The sequence below is a fragment of the Anopheles coluzzii genome, chromosome 3 (assembly GCF_943734685.1).
Source record: "Anopheles coluzzii chromosome 3, AcolN3, whole genome shotgun sequence".
In the NCBI taxonomy this organism is placed as follows: Eukaryota; Metazoa; Arthropoda; class Insecta; order Diptera; family Culicidae; genus Anopheles; species Anopheles coluzzii.
Genome location: NC_064671.1, coordinates 8,773,781 through 8,796,754, shown reverse-complemented (window position 1 = coordinate 8,796,754; position 22,974 = coordinate 8,773,781). Strand labels below are relative to the sequence as shown.

Sequence of the window (22,974 nt, the reverse complement as noted above, 5' to 3'; positions counted from 1 at the left end):
CAATTGCAAACGACAGCATTTGTCAGCGAATCTAATTATCACACACAGACCGGAGGGGTTCACAGTTTGTCATCACTGATGCACTAGTGCTCGCTGCCAGAGTAGCGAGGAAACACTTAATGAGACTGTCATTTCACTGTCAACCGGGCGCGAATGCGAATCTTCACGACAAAAAAGAAGGGCGAACGCGAAAGCACCACCAGCGGGAAGATCATCTCACAGCAGCAGCTTCGTAGTCACCAGCCCGAAGTCATCCGTCTCCGCTCTCGTGACGTGAATGATAATCTCGTGAAATATGATCCACCATAATCCATATCTCGGGCACTCTGCGTCTTTCGGAAGCACGCGAGATGATCCGCCGACAGGTTTATCTCGTATCCCCCCGAAAAAAAAGGTCGTCCGGCACTACTAAACAGCGTCGACACTTCCGCGGGCGTGCTTCGCAAGAACTGGACCTGTTGCTTGCTGGCCGCGTACTGTGCCCGCGGCGTCAGTTTGACACATCGGGAAGGACCACCCTCGTAGGATAGTGTATGATGGGCTCGGGGTGGGTCTGGCTGGCTGGCTGGCGCTCTAGTGCTTCTTGACGGACTCGCTGTCAGGCCGCTTTTCGCGCCCGCGGTTACTAGGGTTTTCCTCCGAAGCCGGAGGAAGGAAGCGAGAGGTGCAGTTGATATCAGCGCGCAGGCGAAAGATTGGGACGCTCTAGCGTTTGCTTTTTAGTGCTGATTGGGGAGTCGTGTGGTGTGGATCGGGATCGCGGGGGAGTAAGATGACACCATTTTTCAGCCTGCTGTCTCCAGCTGGCAGGGTAGATTCGTAGCCCTGCGCCCCTGAGCGGACTGAGCGGGTGGAAAACTTGTGGGGTTGCTCGTCGGCCACATTTATTGCTCTGGATAAACGGACGCGCACTCCTGGGGAGAGATAGTGCAGGGATTAGGTTAGGGTTTTTTTTCTTCCTTTCTCTCTTTATCTCTCTCTCTCTCTTTCGATAGTCGTTTTGTGGTGATGTATGATGATATGGGACATGTCGATATCAAACATACGGCTCACATTGTACCGGGGAATTAAGATATCCTTGGAACGTTTTGCAAAGCGAATGAGCAATTTTGATGTAATTAGTAACTCATCGGAATGCAAATTGTCGAATGTCTTCGCTCGTCTTTTTGCAACAACTTACCCATGTCGCCGAGCTCACGACTGGTCATCCATTTTGCATATTAGTCCCCAAAGGCACGTGGCACTTGAGTGAAATAGGGTTGAACGTAGAATGATTTAACAACATGCGCGGTAATAAATGGCTGTTGCTGACGACGAAAGGTATATAGCAGCTCTGAGGTGGGTCCCTCAATTGCCACAGTTCTTTCGTGGAGTCACCACCCAGCAAACCAGTTCAGCCGCGCTCTGGCGGCGACGCTTTTGGATGAAATATTCATCCAGCGTTTGTTTGCTTGCCAGCCTTATTTGTGTTTGCTGTGTAGGGTCGTTAACTGCGCGACAGCTGGCGTTTCGCATATTTGTTCTGATTGGGAGCGTTCTGTGGTGCTTTGTCCATGGTTGAGGATTATGAGCACATGTGAGGATACGATCAGTGTAAGCGAGAGAGCATAATATGTTTCAACAGCCTTGGTCATCATGTCGTTGTAAGCAATCTGAGCACACAACGAAGTTCAATTCAACACAATCGGCTTTTGACTGATTTTATTTCAACAACCTACAACTTCAACGTAATTACACAGCAAATGGGGGTTTCCTTGTTGTGCGCCTAGGATCGAGCCCACCCAAAAAATCCCCCCTTCCGGTACACAGGTGCACCCACTCACCTACCCGCCTATACGCTCCACTAATGTCACACACTCTACGGTCAGTCAGTCTGCTGCTGCTAATCAACCATTACAATGAGTGGCGTAAAGACTTCACACGAAAAATACATAACTTTACCAACTGACATACATACAGCACACGCACACACATACACTTACATACACTTACAATTAAAAACTGTGTCCATTGATTGGAAAGATGGAGCAAAACTACCAACTTTTTGCTACCATCCAGAGATGGTAGCAAAAAGGGCGGGGAACAATCTGCATGTTGTTGGCTAATGTTAGTGTAGTTCAATGAGGCCTGCACACTTGCACACCGGCGAATGGGAAGTGCGAATTTGATTGACTCCGTTGCGCTAAGATCATGTAATTGTTGCGAATTTCTATTCCGAGGCAAAGCAAGATGCACCCTCAATCGCAACACAATCGACTCCAGATTAGGCGAAATTATTTACAACTTCTTCTGTGTAGGTTTCGCTCTTACTAATCACAACGCGACAGTAATTGGTTCGTCTTTGATAAAACTCTGTGTGTGTCTCTCTCTTTCTCTCTTCCTCTCTGATTCGCCCTTCCTGTTTGTCTTATACTCTATGTTTTCATCATTGGTTAGCTCCTAGCTAGGGTTTTATTTCCTCCCATATTGTTTTACTTACAGTCTACAAGTCTGATAGGTTTTCGTGTGTTTAATTCTCATGAAGTTATTTCTTACAATTTGAAGAAAGTGGGAAGAAAGGCCACAGGAAAGGGAGGGGGAGACATACAGTTTCATTGTAATTTGTATGGTGTAGCGGTAGTTGAAAAGTCTTACACACTAATTGTCTTTCGCGCCTCGATTTGCTGTTTGGCTATCTATAAACCATCCGCACCGGGCTCTTCTATTCGTCTGCCCTTTAAAGGTTCGTCTTTTTTTCTTTTTCGTAACATCAACTGCGAATTATCTCACTCAGTACCACAGTACACAGGTTTAGAAGGTTTAGTACAGTTTTTTTTGTTAGTATATAGCACATATTCGTAACGCGTTCACCCATATGTAACGGTGTAACGGTGTGCGACTAGGCTTTTCTCTAAGTATGTTATCACGTTGTTTCCGATGGCTGTTTGGTTTATGTTCGTTTGTGGTTCATTTTTCAAACAAGATGTACAGTTTTACACTACTACTACTACCTCTATCCTCAACAACACGGTTCTAACAACACATTTACAGTTTACGGTTTACTCCTGTGGAGAAGAGGAAGTTCTTATGTTGTGTTAGATATCTAGTCGCTATTGACCTTTATTTACATCAAAGTTTGGAGAAGCATTGATATTGGAGTTGAGATAATGTAAATGACCAGACGAGCACACTTTGTTTTGTAACTTAAAATCGATGCTTTGAAGGTGGATTTTAGTTTAAAGAGTTATCAAAATCATTCAAATTATCGCGAAAAAAGCAATAATGTCCCAAATGTAATGCTTTTAGTAATAATTTCATGAGTATTACGTACATTGTGTTAAATGAATAAGGAAAGCAGCTAAAAGCAATAAATAAAACACGATGCTGTACTAATTGGGATACAAGTAAGCTTCTTCAATTACTTCTTCATTAGATTAGATCTATTTAATGGTGTAGGGTACGTGCATAAATCTGATCGCAAAAGATGATCGCTAATGTAAAGATACAACCGACCTTGCTTCTGCTGTTCTACCAAGGTAAACACTTCTCTACTCGTTTTCAGTTGTTGGTTTTAAAAATCTCGTAGATTTGTTTTTCACGAAAGCTTTTAAAACGTTCTTCCGTGCTCGTATCGTTCGATTATTGTATTTTGTTTCATTTTTCGAATTCCTCCCTTCTGCTGCTTAAGGAAGGAGCGCTTTCACGTCGGGCGATTGATTGATTTTACATACGATTGTACATACATTCCTCCGTCGTTCCCGTTTCGATGCATAATACTGATAGCCTGCCACTCCATTCCAACAAACCTCAACCCTTCAACATTCTAACCCGCTTTACAACTACAACTAACTAAAACTTCAAATTCAACAACGACCTCCGCTTGGTGAGACCCTTTTCCTTTTTCTCCTTCTTGGCCAGTGCGCTCTCGGCAGCGGCCGCCTCCTTGGCCGCCGCTTTGCTAAGCTTTTTGCTCTCCTTGGCCGCCGCCTTTGCCTCCTTTTCCAGCTCTTTGCTGCTTTTCAGGCCCTCCTTTCCGTCCTTGCCCTTGGGTTCCTTGGCATCTTTCTGCTTTTTCTTCTCGTCCTTGCGCTTCTCCTCCAGCAGCTCCTTCAGATCGTCTCGCTTGGGGAATTTGGCCTCCTCCACCACGGGCGAGGAGGGTGTCGATTGGGCCTTTTTGTGCAGTATCGGCAGCACGCGACCGTTGGTTTGCGTTTTCAGCTGGGGTAGCTTTCGATGTGCTGGAGGTTGCGGTGTGCTGGGTGACTGCTGTTGGCTGGGAGCACTTTTCGGGCTGGAAACTGTAGCTGCAGGTGGTAGCGCGAGTGGAACTGTTACCGTATCGAGACACTGTGCAAGGAAAACAAAAAGAATAATCATTAATTTACTCTAATGGGACATCTTTTTTCGTGTTTTCCTCTCGCTTACATCATCGATCGATATCCGTGGACAGCGAATCTCCTCCGGAAAGCGCCAGGGTTTCCGCAGATGGGGCTGCGTCAGCTTCCAGCCCGGGTACCCGAGGGCCGCCTTCTTGAGATCCTTTACCATGCGCGGTCCGAGCGTGTGCGTTACCTTGTTCACGAGCCAGGGTGGCAGCGTACCTTGCGGGTCACAGTGCGCCACGTACTTAAGTATACAGCCAGTCTTTGAGTTTTCGTTCGTTCGCAGTACGAATCCGGTAATGTACGACATCGCGCTGGGATGGCAAAAAGGAATGGAAGGGGAAAATTAATTAGCAAAAAGGTGAACCATTAGAACGCGACAGACAACATAAGAGCGACACGAGCGTTTTGTGCAAATATTGTACCTACCGTACGTAACCCTTCTTGGGAGGATAGTTCTTGTGAGGGACCGAGCGTGAAAGGAGCATCTGTTCGCCTTGGGGCCCGGTGTCGAGCCACGATCGTTGCAGCACAAAGTCTCGCGGCTTGAGGGGCGGTGGACAGGACACTATCAGAGGGGAGGAGCAATAAAAAAACGGAAAATTATTCACCATACACGCTTTGTTTTCGTTTTGTTTTCCTCTCTTCTCGCATCGTTTCAAAACGATACACCATGTGTAACGGGAGACGCAGTAACAGTTGTGGTACGAGCTTCGTTCATCGAAACGAATTCACTTTGCATCGCAAATGTAGTGTTGTTCTGCTGTTCATACGAAGCGAAGGTAAAACACACCAGAAGAAAGCGTTTCAATTTGCATCCAAATGCAAAATGAGCACGCGTATGAAGGATGGAGTGTGGCGTGCTGTGGAGGCTAAAAATACAAAGCAATGTATATTTAACCATCGGCGATGGCATAAATAAGTGCTTTTGCAGCGCTCGAATAATGGAAACTGCAATAGATGCTCGTAAGAGCGGCAGTGTTTGTTAAATTTGACCGAAAAGTGCCTGTGAAATATGTACTCAATGTCGTTTTTTTAAACAAACATGTTTTGATGTCCTTTCGGTCGCGTTAATACTGGCTCGTGCATTGAAGCCATGGAAATTGCTCCATATTCATAAATTCGCAATATTGATATGGTTTTTTTTAACATTCCAACAGCAAAAAAATCCATCACAGCGTTGCACCACTGTATGGGAAGTTTGAGGTGCAACAAAAAGTACAAGCATGATGTGAGCCAGAAAGTTCAGACAATCGATGTGTTTTTATGAACCATGAATGAAACATGAATTTACTGTGGCATAGGAACACGTCCCTGCTGCCCCTGTTTGCATTCTCTCATGCTTCCCTGCCGTTTCGTGCATAGGGAAAATGCTAATTCACGTAATTCAATACAGTCCACACAGAGCGTGAGGGAAAAAGCACCACAAAATGCACGTCGAGTGGGGACTGCAGGTGAAAAGTCAAGTTGCAAAAATAAAACAAAATCGGTTTTAACGGCAGAGGGTGGGTTTGAATGCTGCAGCACTTTTAGCGTGCTTTTCACGTGAGCGAATAAACCATACATTCGGGTGAATATTGGGCGGTTTTATTAGCCCTTACCAATGCCGTTTACTGGCGGTAAACATTGCGATGATTTTAATGAACTTTCGGTGTGTGTGGGTGTGAATGTTTGCCCTTCATTAAAGCTAATTGCATATTGATCGTCGCTGGTGCAGTATTGATTTTTGAGCTGTGGAGTGTGTACAAAGCTTGGCCGAGTTTGATTACTCGCTGAAACTTTTTGCTTTACGCCTTTCCTAAAACATGCTAAAGTAAACGATAAATTTAGCGAGAAGTATTACAACCCTACCCTCCAAAGCTACATACTTCTTCGATGCCACCATTAAAATGCCAAGTATTTAATGCATGCGATCGGCCTTCACTTCAACATCACTTGCTGCTCCAGCGGCTGTGGCGAAGAATGGTGCAAAAAAAAGAGAGTCCCTCCCCCTAAGCACAAATAAACACCGACGATAGGCCCCAAGGCACCGCAACGCCGAGGCACGCTATATCGAGGTTTAATAAACTCGTAAAATGTTTTTCAAGCCCCCTGCCTGATGCTAGAGCCTACCGCGCGCCATTACATTCTACCCAGCAGCAGCAGCAGCAGCTCGTTCGGCGAGTCATTCTTCAAGTGGCTTTCTTCGAAGCATGTCGAAGGGCGCCGCGCATACCGCAGCAGGGTAAATATTGTTAAATGGTTAAAAACATGGTTGAGATTTTTTTTGGCCAAACCCTGTAAATGAGTGCCGCGGGAGCCTGGCATAAATACTTGATCACACGAATTTCACAGCGTTGAAGTGTGTTGATAGTGGGTCGAGAGTAGGTTTGCCTCTACCAGACGATTTAAAGAAAGGTGTATTAATGGAGCATTACATCAATTTTGTGCGTGAAATGGCAACGACACCAATAGATAGATGGTTCGTAAAAATCTGTTTCACCATGTTATATTTGAACGTATCATTCTGGAGTCGGAAGTTCGCCTGTCGACTACAACGACTCCGTAAGTGCTAAAGTGACTGCTGTCCTGTCTCTGTCACCTCTCGGGGGAAATGGCAAAAGTGTAATGCTTTATTGACAAAGTTTTCAGCTTTATGTTTAAATTACGACATGCGGAAGTTTAACTTTTTTATTTCAGTTTGAGAAACATCCCGCAGGGAAATGTATATGTTCCTGGGCGGGCTCGTTCGGCTCGTTACTTTGCCGTGATGGGAAACGAACTTCTGGAGGAACCGTACTTCCAACGTTTTGATGATTTGATGTTGTTAAACTTAAGTTGTAATTCTGAAGCAACAAAAAGAGGAATATATTGGGATTTTTTAAGTCTGTAGCAATAATTGCGCTGTATAATAAAGCTTATTAGAACTGTATTATGGATGGGAAAATGCAGGAAAAACACACTTGCTCTTCTCCTGCTCATGTATCTTTTTACAATCGCTCGAGCCTGGTATGAATAATATCGAGTCATGCGGGGTTTAGTATGCTAATAGAGTAATCAAACGATATTATTCCACATTTTATGCGAAAAGAAACCCACGCTGTCCCTTTCCCTACCATGCGTGATGCATCATCGCCATACACAGAAGAACACGAGAGAAATTCATGAAACCGATGCTAATCCACTGGTGTGCATGAAATATGAGGCCCCCCGGAGCGCGGACGTCTGTGTATCGCACCTCTAAGGATGTTCGAAAGTTCGAAACACGAAAGACGGAGAAACAGTTTGTTTTTTGCTCCTCTGCTTTTCTTTGGCGAGTGTTTTGTATTAAATAACAGAAACTCCCTGCGGGGGCTTCGGTATTGAAGCGGGCGATTGAGTGTTAAGCAAAAAGTATCAATCTTTATTCGCTTATGTTTGTTAATTTTATTTCGCTGAAAGATTGGCATTTGTTTTTTGTTTTTCCTTTTTAATATGCTCGGATGTACAGTTTGAACTTTGACCTTGAAATCAAGCAGCTACCCAAACCCAGACCCAGACGACAGCTTTATAGTTGTTTTTCCAGGGGAGGGAAAGCCGTTTTATCTTGGCAAGAATCTTTCTCCCCCGAAAGATCAATTAGCACAGTGGAGAGGAAATTTAGTCGTGGTTTTGCATACCGTCCCGAAAAAAGCTCATCTTTCTTTGGTTGCTTCCTTCGTTTATGTCCCTGCGGCACATTTCAAAATGTTGCTACCAAAACCAGCAGCATCAGCGGGAAAATTTGAACAGCAGCCACAAACCACCACACGCCTGAGTCGCTGTGTAATATAGCGTCGATTGCCCGTCGTACACTGCTGCAATGCTATGTGGCTGTAAATTCAATTTGTGGTTTTCGTTGGGTTTCGCATCCCTTAGCAGCCCTCTCCTTAGCGCCCAGGCCGGACTAGTGGGGTCGGTCGGCTCAGCTCAGCCAGGGAAACTTCCCGCTTTTGACCCTGCTTCATCCGCAGGGGGAGGATGATGTTATTAGATTTGAGCGGTTCCAAGAATATTCTGCTCCATTAATCGGTTTACGAGAAACCTTTGCGATGGCCGCTTGATCAAGCGAGAGGGAAAATTGGCTTGCAAGAAGGAGTGTATAGTGAAGATGCGTAAGGGTTAAATCCACTCGAAATGTTTGTATCATAGTTACTGTGTACGTGTGTCACTGTGATGGAATAAATCGGTGCGTTACATGGAAAGGCTTCAGAAAGAGCAGCTTTTAGGAAAGCCTTCTGATTACTTCCACATAGTCATGCCATGCGTTTGATGGAATTAAATCAACTGTAATAATTATTGCCGAAAGTAATATTATCCTTCAAGGTTATATTTGATAAGGAGATGGTATGAACATATTCTACTTACTAAAACTGCTTCAAGCTGTATAAATACAGTGCAAAATTTAGCTTACTAATATCAGTTTCTTTATTTACCTCGAGTTACATTCCGAGAAATTGTTTTTCAAAACCTTATTATGACAATCATCCTAGCTTGTTCCTCATTATGTTTTTCTTCTACAGCCTTGGCGGTTTGTGAGAATTCCCCGGCACTCTTAAATTGCTTCACAGCCATCAGCAAAAAGCATGTAACGGATCAATCATGCTCAGTTTCTGGCTAACAAGACGAGTAATTTTATACCGTAAATAATGTCCTTTCGTTTCCGCCGTGTGGCACACGCACAAAACAAACACACGCACAGCAACAACAAAAAACAATACCCGCACTCACAAGAAACACGGGCGCGCTTGTCCCGGGCACAACAGCAAAAAAGTGCCGTTTCGTGTAGCATTTCCCCGGTACCATATTTCCTAGGCATGATGTTTCATGTTCGCTTGTTAAATCCCTCCCAAAGCGGTAACAATATATAGATTGGAGTGGTGTTGTGCGAAAAGCACAAGACTTACCGCCGCAAGCATTCTTGAAAGTTTCGTAGGATAAAAAAAAAGGCAAAATTCAGCCACAGAAGCGGAAGAAGAGAGATAAGCCGTATGGGAGGAAGGATGGGCAAGGCTAAAGTAAACTTCACGCTGGTTCGCGACCGGTAACGAAGCGCGCCGCTGGTTTCAATTAAGATCGTGCCTGTGTTTTATCTTTAGCTCTTCTAGCGAAGTGCGGTTAGGTATTGCGTTATTTTTAGACTCCCTTTTTGGGGCGGTGTGGAAACTGCCTTGGTCTAGGAAACCGCCCGAATCCTGGAATGTTTCCCATTTACCCTCGTTTCCTTGTTGAATGTAGTCCAGCGTTGTTCCATTTCCTCTTGCTGCCTATATTTGCTGCACAACCAACGGGTCGTCGGTCGTTGTCATTGGATCTACGTTTCACCATTATCCTTCAAAATCAGGGCACACCAAAACGGAGGATGAAGATAACATTTTCATCACCCCATTTGTCTCATCGGACGACACGATCGTTTGTGTTCGAAAATAATCAAGCACAACACACAGCGGTTCGACGGGCACACAGTTTAGGGAAGCAAGCGGGTCTACTTTTCCGTGGGCTTGCCCGGATGAAAGCTTACCGGCTACAATATTAAACAATATTCTCAACAACCTTTTTTCCGAGGGCATTGCCCGAACGCTTTGCCGGGTCATCGAAAGATTGCTTCAAAGTAGGGATAAGTGAGGCATCCCAATCAACTTACACGCGGCCTTCTTGGTCTCAGGGGAAATGATTTTTCAATCGTTTTGGAGGGTTTTGAAGACAGCTTCAACCGCCGTCCCGGCTTTGCGTACCATTATGGTGGATTAAAATGGTTAAGGCTTAGTAGGGTAAGACTGTTTTGGGTGGTTTGCAACGTTTTAAATTAAATTGATACTAAAATCTGTTGAAAATTTGGCAATAATTTTGTGTGTGGTAAAATTTTCAAGATTTTTTCCGTTGGAATCAAAAATAAAGGATTTTTTCATTCTTTGCCTATTTTGTTGGTTTAAATCCCGTTGAATTTGTTCTATACTTCTGGAAAAATACATCAAAATGAAACGTTCTGTTTGGCTGCTTATGAGACCTTCGTAATTGGTGACGTGACCAGGATAAAAGACAAAAACGAAAGAGCTTTCCGGTTACTCTGGTTACAAAATAGAATTTCCATCAATTTAACAGCTTGCTTACTGTCATTACGTTAGCTTTAGGTCCTAAAGGACATTCCGGCATTCCTAATGATTGTAACCAGCCAACGAACCAGCAGAGCGTTAAGACGCACCTTAAGGCTGCTTACAAATCGGAACATTCATCAATTTTCTCCACAAATAATGAAGCACTCTCTACCGGTGTACCAAATGCGAACCATTTCCTCAAATACCTGCCTCGCTCGGGCTGCTTAACGCTGTGCTTTTCACAAAACGTTGTTGTTACAGATGCGTATTATCGGTGTTCACTGATCCGTTCGTTTTTCCGGCTGGAAGAAGGGAAGAGGATGCGTCTCAAGCAGCAAAGTAAAATCCCAAGCAGTTTAAACCAATTTACATACTTCAATCGTACACACACCCGGGGCGTGACAGAAATGGCTGATGGCGGCGGTGGTGGTGGTGCTTGAAACACATTTACACATGCTTCCGGGCACGAGAAGCTGAACCGACTTTGGGACCAAGCCGGTTTTGTTTTACTCCTGGTGTGTGTGTGTGTGTGTGTGTGTGTGTGTGTGAATTTCTGATTAGTATCTTTATGCTGAGAAGAAGCAAAATCAAAAGACTTGTAAAAGTACATGCCGGGCCATCTCTCCATCGGCAGAGAAAGTGTGACGCTGCGAGGAGATGTTCGCGGAAGGAATGAAAATCAAAACCGCTCTCGTCCGTGTGCTGTGTTTGTATCGTTCGGTTTTGTGTGGGAGAGCTTTCGCTGGCTCGTTGAGTAGCGGATGTGCAGTATATGGTAACGAGTGGGGTTTGCAAGTTTTATGCTGGCGCAAGTACAAGTGCAAAAGTTTCGTTCTCGCGCAGCGCTGGTTTTACATTTCTTGTGGTAAATTTCGTTCCGATCGTGAACTTTTCCAGCTTTGAAACTTTGCCCGGGCGGCGCTTTTCGGTGATTATGGCTTAGCTCGGGTAATTTCGGCACGATGTAATAATTTCAAATTAATTTAAAGCACGGCTTGAGAGGGGGTTTTGCGTGGATCAGTGGAAAGATCAATTAATTGTAAGTAGTAAGAAGAGCTTGCCTAGGTTCACTTCGCGATAGGTTTCACGTTTCCCGTCAGGTTGTTGGCAAATTATCGGCCCAGGTTAAACCACATCGCCATTAACGTCATCTGTGACGTAGGTCATATTACCTGTCTGTTTGTGGAACGGATTGTGCTAATGTTTTTCCGGCCCAAAAAAGCCACACATCCTGCTGATCTTGGAGCGCTGATCTTAAAACCTTCACCCGTGGCTTTCCCGCATTAGCATAACCGGCTCTGCTCGCTTATAAGCTGCAAATGTTATTACCCTTACGCCAGCTGGGCAAATATGATGAAGATGGAGGAACTCAGCCTGCTAATGGTGTGTAAATCTGCGTTACCTGTGCCCGTGTCTGGTATGTTTTCCGCAAACACGAGAATGTACAGGTGTTATGAAAAATTAATTTACACAAGTCCCCATTTCGGGTAAAGTCTTCCTCCTTCGCTAGAACCTTCCGCGAATTCGGTACCATTTATGGGTGGAAGCTCTGAGGTGCAGGAAGGTCGCTTTAACTGGTTTGCTACGAACACACTCACACATACAAAAGCTGACGCAAGATGTGGTACAAGTGAATAAATAAAGCAATGGTGCGCTTTCGCTTCGCAAACCCCAAAGCTCTTGCTTCCCCAGCAAAATAGCCGCGACGCGGCGGCCCAGGGTCGTCATCGAGTCTGATCATGGTCGGTGAAATTGGGCTTTACGACCTCACCGCTCGCGTAATCACCTCTGGGATGGGGAGGCAAAAAGTGGCCCGATAACGCCACCGTCGCTGCGGAGGTGAAAATGGGACTCTCTCATGACGTATTAAAAGCGTTAAGCTTAATGGGACCTTCACCCGGCTAACAAAAAAAAAGTAAACAGAGCGTTGGGTGTCGAATGGAAAACACCACCTCCTCCAAACTGCAGAGGATTACGTCTCCTCCCTCCCCGCCTTGGCCGCACCGTAAAGCTGAAATCAGACAAGCGAAACGAACAGCCCGATAAGCGCGTGTTCGGTTTATGGGCCCCATCAAGTACGTTATCGAACGCTTTATCTCGCGTATCCGTGGGCGAATAACAACACCTTTTTCCCGAAACATTTCACCAAAAGCTTCCCTCTTTCCCCTGCCTGCACTCCCTTCCCCGCAATCATTAATCAAGCGATTAAACGCGAACAGTGCTGGAAGTGTGTTTCGACGGGCTCGGTATCACTCACTTGCGTAGTAACCGACGTCATTGTTGACGTTCAGTATGCCGATTTCCTCGCTGGCGAGCATGTGCGAGTCCCACACCTTCCGGTAGTCGGGATCGTGCAGCACGTCGAACACGATGTCGGCGGTGACGTCGGCAAACTCGGTGTGGATCTTGACCATGTTGAAGTTGCAGCCGGGCACGGGGCGCGTGTACACCTCGGTGTCGGATTTGGACAGCTCCAGCGTCCAGCCGTCGTGATTGTCGACCAGTCGTTTCAGCGCTTCGAAGTCACTGTCGTCCGCTATTCGTGCCATTCGGGTGCCCTTTTGCTGTGAAAGAGACAGAGAGAGAAAGAGAAGGAAGGAAGAAATGGGAAATTAAAAAAAAGAGAACAAGGCGATACTGCTGCTGTCTTGAAAACGTCAACAAGGAAGTAGCGAAGTAGGAACCAAACCCCAACTGGGATGAAAATGATCGCCCACAAATGCAATACCCAGTAGTAGCGACACAAAGAAGGAAGTTGAATGACTTCGCCTTACTCCTCTCCCCCCCCCCCCTCCCCCCCCACCGGTATTGAAACGAAACTTTGGCCGGCTGGCCGTAAATTCCTAATCGAGTTAAGATATTAATTCCTCACGCAGTCTTTAGCCCCATTTCCTCGGCAATCCCCGTAGCGCTTTTGCGATGGAGCAACGTTGGCTGTTGCCACGCGTTTGCCAGTGACGTCGTTGTGTTGGCAGTCGTGTCGCTATTTGGGAGGTGATTTGGTGGAGGCATATTAGACGAAAGCCACGCGCTGGTGAAGCCTTGCGATGCCGATTTTCCGAAAACATCAATGGCACAATAAAGCCTCTGCACAATCAAACTGGTAACCTGGCTGGGGAGGTCTGGGGAAGACGGGATGGAATAAATTTTAATTTATTTCATCACACAGTTCAGGGCTCAGGAATGAGGGAACGAACGGTTTGTTGTGCTTAAAATTAGTAAGCCGGCTATTTCTGACTTCGTTAGAGGCTGTGAATCGAATCTCGGGAGCGTTGGAATTAGACACAAATACGGACTTGGGTAAAACATGAATAAAACGATGCCAGTCGCTGGAAAGTTCGAAGGAAAGTGGATGTTTTTCTGTCTTTTACCCACAACACAAGCCGAATGTCCATGAAATGAGATGTTTGCCGAATGTCCGTGAAATGTAATTAGCTTTCATTAAAGATGAAACGTTAAACACGGACGAGCGGGCGACAATAACGATTCGTCGAAAATCTAATTGTCCAACATGTTTGTGTCAGACCCGCTAGAAGGGAAAAGTGTGTTTGTTTGTGTGTGTGTAAACGTGATTCATGCTCTCTGTGTGCTGTCTGTCCTGTAATCACGTCGTTTTGCCCTCGCACGCTCAATTCAATTCGATCCGAATGACACTTTGTCAGCGTGTGTGGCGGCGTGGCCCTCCCCAGCAAGAGGATTCATTACTTAAATGGCGTTAATATTGCACGGCACGGAACCAAGGTTTTAGTGAACGCCGTTACAACCGAACGCTTTATATTAAGTTTGACGTGAGCGCAATAAAACGCATTACGCCTGTTTACGGTTATTGCAACATTCATTTTATTCGGTACGATGCGCACCACCACCACCACCACCACCCACCGCAGCGGCATTCGGGATGCTCTCCAGGCACACTTTAGACGGTAGTGTAAAGCAAGCTTCTCGTAAAGTATAATTAAGGTTTCCCAAGTCGAGTTAGTGTAGTGCAATTCATAAACACTTCCTCCACGCTCCGGCCCAACTATCAACTGGTGGTATAAAAGGAGCACTGGAAAAATAACAAAAATCGCATCTTGCTCTACATAGCAACGGCCACTGGGGTAAAGGCACTACGGGCTGGTGCGAAACTCATTTTCTGGATGGCTCGCCGGAAATGAGAAGAGTAGTAGCGAAGGTCGTACAGAACGATACCACGAGGTCACGGGTACGCCTGGAATGAAACCCTCCCGTTTATGATTATCTGTTTTACCACTCGCGGGGTCCGTTCGTCCGCCGTCCGCCGTCCGCTATCTCGAAAGTGGGGTAAAGCTTACGGTGCAAAAATCACAAAACTGTTCCACATGCTCCCCCATGTTCTCTGTCGGTGTGCGTTTAGAGTGCAACGGGCTTCACTACTGACACGGTGCAATTTAGTTCTACACTCACTTTTACACGGTGTTCTACCTTTTTTTGAGCTGAACTTCCCATAGGTAGGGAAAAGTAACACTCGCTGCTGCTGCTGCTACTGCCGCAAGTGTGTAATCCAAACCGTATGAACTATGAACGCGAAATCTGCTCGATGCAATCAACGATGTTACACACAGAATTTAACGGACGAGGCTTTGGACGCTTCGTGGAATCCGCCTGGTGCTGCATGTGCTTTGGAAGTAGATAAGGTAAATTTCAAAGAATTTTCACATCAAACCCTTTTTGGTTCGGAATTTGCAAGGGTATTAGTATGATTTTAACAGCAGCAAACTTTTGCGAGAAAATGGGCAAAAACAGCTCAGCTAAAACAGGCAATCAACTAATTATTCTGTCTAGGAATTATTTTGTGGGAAGTGCATCAAAGGCACCCAATTTTACGAAAAAAAGTTGAGTTGGTTTGGATCATTTTATCGATCGCGATTACTTTGAGCAAAGTGTATCAAAATGACACTCTGTAGTCACTTTTGTCAGGATAAATAGGGTAAAACTTGTACAAGCTTGCAATTACATTGACTGTTCCGTGGGGCATAAAATAAGGTTATGTATTTTGGTACCATTAAACCGGCACGAAATCATAACGAAATCATCGCGCACCACCACGCTTACCGGGGAGGGTGTTTCCTGTCCCAGCCCAACGGCAAGCCTAGGTAACGTTTGAACGCTTCCGACAGCAAGCGCAAGAAGCAGGCGCACACACGTAGCACAGTGCGTAGCAGCAAATCTTCATCCTGTCAGTGACAGCTTCCTTCGCTCTTTGCGAGTACGACGTGTATTGCACCGCAGGCTCGTAAGGCTGCGTGCGTTGAGGTGGGTCCTTTCCTTTCCAGCACACCTTTGCACACCTTTTGGCATGCCCACGTGAGATGTGTCATCGTGTTCTTGTGTGTGTTCTTTGCAACGAGAACCTTCGTACGGTTCGTATGGCTCTTTCAAAGTGGGGGCGACGACCGGGTCGGATGAAAATGTTGTTAAATCTCGCCTCTCGCGGCGGTCCGCACCGGAAGCTGCCATACGCACGTTAAAACCTCCGACACAGACACTCGCATACACAACCGAGAGTATGCGTTAACTTTGTGATGTAAGATTTATGTTTCTGCTGCCATCTTTTTTTTCATGTATTTGTGTTGCTCAGCAAGTAGAAACATACTCCAAACAAACCCATGCCTTCGCTATCTCAAAGACCTTTTTTCTGAGCCCTGCCGGGGAAGAATGTTTTGTCAAATCCACCTCCAGTTTCTCTCTGTCCGCCTCAATACTCTCGAGGGGATTTATTCTTAAGCACAGGTGGCAAGAAAAAAAACACACACATTTGCCCGCGGTGTGGTTTTACCCTGGTGACATTCGACACAAAATCAAACACCTCGTCCTGCGTCCTTCCTCGACCGGAACCGGAAATCGAAAAAAGCTAGCCTTTGCTAAATAAAACGCCGTAGCAATTCTGGTCGGCCCACGCGAGATTCGTTCACCGTGTGGGTGGTGCTGAATACGAAGATGATGATGATGTAGCAGATACATCGATAATGAGCCCGATTATGTTGTCCCGTCAGGCGGAAGGCACGATTTCAATTGTCACAATCAATGGGAAAAGGGTTCACGCCCACGCTGTGTGAATCCATCCGCAGCAACGAACACGACGATGGCGATGACTTGAAAATTCAATCAAAAGATACGATTGGGTTTCCTGTGTCCTGTTGTCTGCAAAACAACATGCCGTGTCTTTTACTGGGCAGAAGTCACACATGGTGTGAAACGTTGCTCGTTTGAAAAAAACCCAGATTGTGAACAAGATTTTGCTTGTTTTCCCGTAACCGTAAAGCTGCTAATCAATTCATTCATCAAATTCAATGTGCTACCACTTCAAGGTAAGATGAAGTTTATGTTCACGGCACTCTCTCTCCAATCAACGATCAAACTCTCTTTCGTCCAGCATTAAATGCAGTACGGTCAAGCGTCAACTGTTTGTTATTAATATTCCTCATTTTTTCCCCCACGTTCCTTCCCCCTTCTTGACGCTGGTTGCTGGTTAATGGTCCGGTACTGATGCTATTAAAAGCGCCCCAACTTCTTCCACTATTTTATGGGTACCCATTTTCTTCCTAATGCTACCCCGGCACGCAATGTTCGGGCATGATATGATGGAATTAATTTTTGCCAATATTTCACATCTCCCCCTGTCGCGCGCTCCTTTTGTCTTCCGGCGTTTTGCTCCACTCCACTGAGCTGTGTGAAATTTATGAACACGCATCTTAACAATTTCCGTACTGAAAATGAACTGGGAGGAAAAGAAAATCAGGAAATCTTTTTGGTGTGTGGTTTTTTGAGCGGGGGAAAAACAACTCAAGTTCAAGTGATTTAGCTCGCCAAGGGCTAAGTTAAATGTTTGTTCAATGTGCTTTCCTGTTTCGGGTCCTGTTGAGCGCATTTATCATATTCGCCTGAAGCTCTCTGCTAGCGATCGTGCAGCATATGCCCACGGACCGTTATTTATTGCATCGTTCGATGGACAGAAATACTTGTCGAAACAGGCCGAACACACGTTCTCTGTGGCGTGGTGGTGGTGCTGATCGGAATAAAAATCACATTATCCTACAATAAACAATAGAGCACTGGGAAAAAAATTGTTTATCCGTGCTGCTTTTCGCTCGCCTCGTGGATTAAGTACCTTCCCACCCCTTCCATACCACGCCTCTTTTCAATAGGTTTCGATTTTGCAACTTTTACTACATTTTGATTCATTTTCTACCGAGCGCAAACACTTCCGGGAAGCTGTTACGCGAAAACGTGTCGGAAAAGTATTTTATCGAAGGGCCTCCCATCCGCCCATCCGTCCATTTTGCTCGCTTGTATTGTACCCTTGTGTTTGTGCACTCGACACATTGTCATTCAAATCGAACGTCACTTCTTGCGCGCCGTGCCCACACTCCTTATTTGTTGTTTGCAACAGGGAAAGTATGAAACAAAAAAAGGCACAAGACACAAGAAAGTGTAAACTGAATTTTCATACAACCGGCGGGCGGGTTCTTCGTTCAGCTGAGTTCAAAGTTAGCAGTAGATGGTTGAACCCCCGGCATACGCGGCTGTTGTGATAAGTTGAGATGAAGTTTTTGGAGTAAGCAATAGAATTAGAAGTTGTGCTACACACACAGCGAGGTGCTGACAGCTCCGTGTGAAGCGCTCCGTTCGCACCGTGGCTCCACATATGACACACGTACGGCTTGCACGAGCACAGGTGCAGTACTATTAACGTCAACCACACTTAGGAAAGCAGTACCAGTTCGTACACAGCCCGGCTTGGAAAAGTTCGTCTCGATGGCACTTCTGTTGCAGGGAGGTGTGCATGCGTCGGGTATGCTATAAATGATGCAGAGACGTCTTTCAAGTCGTTGGGCGGGTTATTTTCCCCAGCAACATACACTTACACAACCCAGCCCAGCCGTGATAACTCCTACAGGATAATGTGTCGCCTTTTGTCTGCACGATGCGACGGGATGTGGTGTATAAGCTCTTGCCCAGAAGCTGCACTGCTCTCGCAACACACAAGATTCTCATCGTGTCGTGTGTTGGAAATTGTTCTGGAAAATGCTATTATCTCTGCCAGCCGAGACGAACGAACGAACGTGTGGGTAGATGTAGTACAGCTTTGCCAGCACCGGGGCAGTAGGGTTGAGAGGAAACTGATTATTAATTCCGGCCAATGCCAAGCTGATAAGCGGGAAAATCGATAATTCTCCCTTGCCCATGCGTCCTCCCCGCCTGGTTTTTCGTTCCTAGTGGCACTTCCCGGAAGATAAACGCCCACGTGGTGATGGTGGTGCTTTCTTGTCTAAAAATTACACTCTTATTCATACGGAACACTGCAAGGCCATCGTAGTACCGTTTCACCAGTTGCTCGTACCGGAAGTTTTCCAATTATGGTCAATTTTGCGCACATTTCCTGCTTCATTAATGAACAGAGAAAATGACGGCGATTTCGCTTCGCTTCCCGCAGTCTCTTCGGAAATCAACACACAGCACGTGGACGTGGTAATGTGATTCAAGTGAAAACTATATTTATCTTCCCATTGAACTGCTTCCACCCGGAACCTGGAATTGTCTTATGAGTCTGTCAACTCGCAGTCCGTCGTTTTCTTTTTTTGTTTGCTTTATCCTACTTCCTGACTTCAATCCATCTCTTGCTGATCATTCATTGGGTTGCAATGCCACTGAAACTCGATGCCACTTGACGGACGGACGGAAATGTTGACAAATCAAGTACAACCTCTCCTGCTCGCTACCACCACCACCACCTGACCTGCCGGGAAAGGAAGCGAATGTGTTTGTTCAGCTGTTTCGGTACCATTTTTCTGGTACGAGGAAAACAAATATATGTGGGATGTAAAGGGGGGCGAAAAAGTAAAGCTCCTCCATGATGATGCCAATCTGGCGATGGTCCGACGTTGCTCGGACGGTTGCTTGCTCCTCCTACTTCTAGTCGTTTATTTTGCTATAGGTTAATTATTTTGCGATCAGCAGAGCGTATGTGATGCTCCCGTCAATTGGTGCGAAGTAGCTTACCGCTGGTCCAAGTCACACTGCGTTATGGTAGAAACGAGTGATTGAGTATTTGCCTTTTTTCACGCTTTAGGTTGTTTCTAGTAATGAATGTATTTTTCTTCCTTTTTTGTAAGGGAAACACATTAGCTAAAAGCATCTAGTGGAATGTTTTGTCGGCACACTTTCTCTTCTCAGTAACGCTTACTCGCCTGTAAGCAGAAAAGGGACCTATCCGTTTGCCAGCGAAGCTCATAAATCATTTTATTGAAGGTTTTTTTTTCTTGTGAAAGCTTTTGCCTTTTTATGGTTTTTGTTTTCTTTTTGAATGTTTCAATGCATGAATGCCTTTTTTAGTTAGCTTCTCTTCTCTTATGTCCAAACGGTTATTGTATTTATTTAATTAAATTGCCATGTGCTATTATGTTCGGTAACACGATTCAAACAAGACACCAGGTTCAAAGACCTGCTGCAAAACAAGTATCATCACTTACACGTGGCGTATTGCATGCTTCAATTACATTGTACTGCTCCATGCATGCAAATAAAAAACAAAAAAAAGCTCTACTGTTTGATATCTGATTCTTGTTGCTCCCTGCTTAAAGTCCCCGTTTTTTTACCTTTTTCCCCCCCCCTACGATACACACCCTTGGCAGTGGCGGAAAGGACGTGTCAAAAGATCGATACTGTTTGAATAGATTGATTGGGATTATGGAGATTCGTGCGATCGTATCGGGGAAACAAAGACAAAGAAAGCTGGTTAGTGTGCGAGTGTTCTTGCCTGGTCTCGAAAACGTTCTATAACGTGAAGGAGCATCTTTTTTTGTGTTACATTACCCTCGTTGTCATTCAATCACGTTTTCCCTCTTGATTCAACGTTCACATCCTCCTTACGGCTGCTTATAGAAACGATGCAGTAAAAGCAGCATATTTTTCCATTTGCAATTGGTGGCGTTGTGACACTTCTTTTGGCGAATTAGTAAGGAAAGCATAAATCATTAAATATTTAGCTGTATTATAACCGTTATTTCGCTTGCATTATTGCGTGGGCAATTGAAAATCAAAACTCAAAACACGTACTGTGCGACAAACGCAGCGACCTGCCTGCTAAGCGACGCTTAGGGTACGTCCTTCCCTTCGCAATGGAGGCGCCTGGTGCCATGGAGACGCCCCGTAATTTGATTCTCGATACGTTGCGCTCTAACGGACCGGAATCAAGTCTCATTTTCTCACTTATGTTAATCAACGGCAAATAGTGAAGGAGCTGGAGGAGTGGTAGAAAAGCCATCACTCGTGCGAGTGTGCAAAATCAGGCCACCATTTTTCCTTAGGGAGAAACCATTCCGTAAAGGGAAACACGATACTTGAACGGTCGTAGCGGTAAGCGCGCTGCATGTTCGCCGATTGATGGTGATAAGGAAAAAAAACGGTGCTGTTGGGCTTACTAAAACTGGAAAAAGGGAGAAAAAATCACACATACAACCTCGCCGCTAGTGTTCTAAAAGAACTCGTTTTACGTTTCGCGTTCACTGTTCGCAAGATGGGTGCAGACACGACGCTTTCCCCCTCGGGGGAAAGTGTAAACCCAGACGACGAGGCCAATGGACTGATGCCAAATCGGGTGTGTGCTGCGGTTCGCGAAACAAAGCAGAAAAAGAAAGAAAGCCCACAAAACGCACACACTGAAGCGGGGCCGCGACTGCAGAAAGCAACCATGTGACGTTGCCGTGGAAAAGTTCTCGACGCGTTAAACACACGCAACAGTGTTGCGGTGTGGTAAGGTTGACCACGTGAGAACGTGCCGTGCTGTAGGCTTGCTGGTGCGCAAAGAAGAACGAACACGGTATCCCGCTCTCCTTCTCTCACTCTATTTCTCGCATTCAATTGCACCCCCTTTTTTTGCTTCCTCCAAACCGAACCGAGAACGAAACACCAATACTTACTGTCTGTGGAACCGTTTGCTCTCGTACTAGTTGTTCTACGCTATACGCCTCGTGTTTTTTTTTACTCGACCTCCTTTTTGTGTTGCCTGCTTGCCGCGATTTCCTCGTGCCTTCTCACTCACTGGCTTTGAACTTTTTCCTTTGCTCACCGCTCACTTTGCTCGGCTTCTCGCGACGCTTTTGCACCACAAAATTCGTACATAAACACACAGCGATACGCACGCACACACGCTCACCGCTGCACACGTGGTACGGTTTTGGGGAAGGGTTTTTGTACTTTTTTGTTCCACCTTATCGTCGACGTCGCATCACTTTCGGGCTGCTTTTGTGCTCCGGCTGTTTGCCCACTGCACCATCACACAAAGCGTTGGTGGTTGATCTACTACGCCATCTGCAGACATGGAGTTATCCCGTAGAGTCGCTACCACGCGGTGCAGGTTGATTAAATGCAGTTCGGAAACAAACTTGTCTGCATTATCAGGTGTGGTGTGGTGCCCCACAAGAAACGATGTGTGCTTGGGATAATGCCCGCTATCACTTCCGTTGATGTTTGTAGCAGGATTTTGTGGAAATTAATTGGCTGACAGACACTTTGCTTTGGTTATTAATTGAATTAAGTTTTCTGCTTATTATATCATGTTATATAGGCCTCAGTAAAGCTCAAAGTAATGTCAGCGTTACTGACTATCTCTCACTCGAACTAAACCCAAATTATGGCCCAACTGCCCCTTCACTGCAGTAAGTAACCGTTCTGGGCCGAGCGTTCCTATAATCCTCATAAAATAGCACCGCCCAGCTTCACGGTAATCTCTATGGCAACTTTCATCCTGCCCCGAAATTATCAGTCACACCATAAAGCGCGTCCACAAACTACACAAGACAAACACAAACGAAGCAAAGAAAAAAAACAGAAAAATCTCACGCACCAAACTGCAGCATTATCTACGACAAACGCTACACTGAGGGCACGGGCGGCACACCAACACTATCAAAGAAGAAAGCCCCCCCGACACTGGGAACAGCGTGACACGCGACGACACGTCGATGCGGCTAGCGAGACTGTCAGCGGTCAAACAGAAAACTACCGCTCCGATCCGAACGCAATGACGGTTAAACGGTTACTCCGCAAGGGCAGTTTGCTGCAGCATCGAGCGTGCTTTCCGTGAGCGTGCTCCCCTTCCATCATCACCCCTGAAAGTATGCTATCCGCGAGCGCGAGCGACCGTTTTCGAGCAGTTACGGTTGCGAAAGCTTCGGCGACTGCTCGAACGTGTGCGTTTACTAGGATGGGTGGAAAGAGTGGAGCGAGCGAAGAGAGTTGTGGTTGAAGTTGCTTTGCAGGAAGTAGAAATGGGGCAGTGGTGGCGCTCTGTGAATCGTTGGCTAGAGGGAGACCGCACCATTGTAATCTCTTTGTCTTTCTCCCTTAAACCCCTCGGTGGCTGGAGTGGTGGAGCCTGTTTGCCATTCATAAACACACGAACGAATCGCTCTTAGGAGTGTGTAGCAGCGCATGCCCGGCAAGCCGGAGAGGAAAGCACACGGGTAAACACTGCACTGCACTTTTACTGCGGCCTC

At 45.9% G+C, this 22,974-nt stretch overlaps 2 protein-coding genes across 5 annotated transcripts in view; one reads left to right on the top strand and one right to left on the bottom strand.

Moving 5' to 3' along the window:
* The window catches only part of LOC120955169 (phosphopentomutase), a 58,493-nt gene that overhangs the window by 22,837 nt on the left and 12,682 nt on the right, over positions 1-22,974 (top strand). The gene's annotated exons all lie outside the window — the stretch shown is intronic.
* On the bottom strand, positions 973-22,601 carry LOC120955172 (START domain-containing protein 10-like). Its single transcript, XM_040375757.2, has 5 exons — positions 21,397-22,601; positions 12,714-13,020; positions 4,794-4,932; positions 4,408-4,678; positions 973-4,329 (listed from the first exon to the last, which is right to left on the bottom strand). Exons 2-5 carry the CDS (start codon positions 13,003-13,005, stop codon positions 3,829-3,831), a joined length of 1,203 nt encoding a protein of 400 aa, XP_040231691.2. The 5' UTR covers positions 13,006-13,020; positions 21,397-22,601; the 3' UTR covers positions 973-3,828.

Bases quoted from the DNA above. Each gene is read 5' to 3' on its own strand.
- LOC120955172 (XM_040375757.2), bottom strand. From the start codon at position 13,005: ATGGCACGAATAGCGGACGACAGTGACTTCGAAGCGCTGAAACGACTG. The intron at 4,933-12,713 runs GTGAGTGATACC...CCCCTCTGATAG, and splicing joins TGACGTCGGTTACTACGCAA to TGTCCTGTCCACCGCCCCTC. The intron at 4,679-4,793 runs GTAGGTACAATA...TTGCCATCCCAG, and splicing joins CCCAAGAAGGGTTACGTACG to CGCGATGTCGTACATTACCG.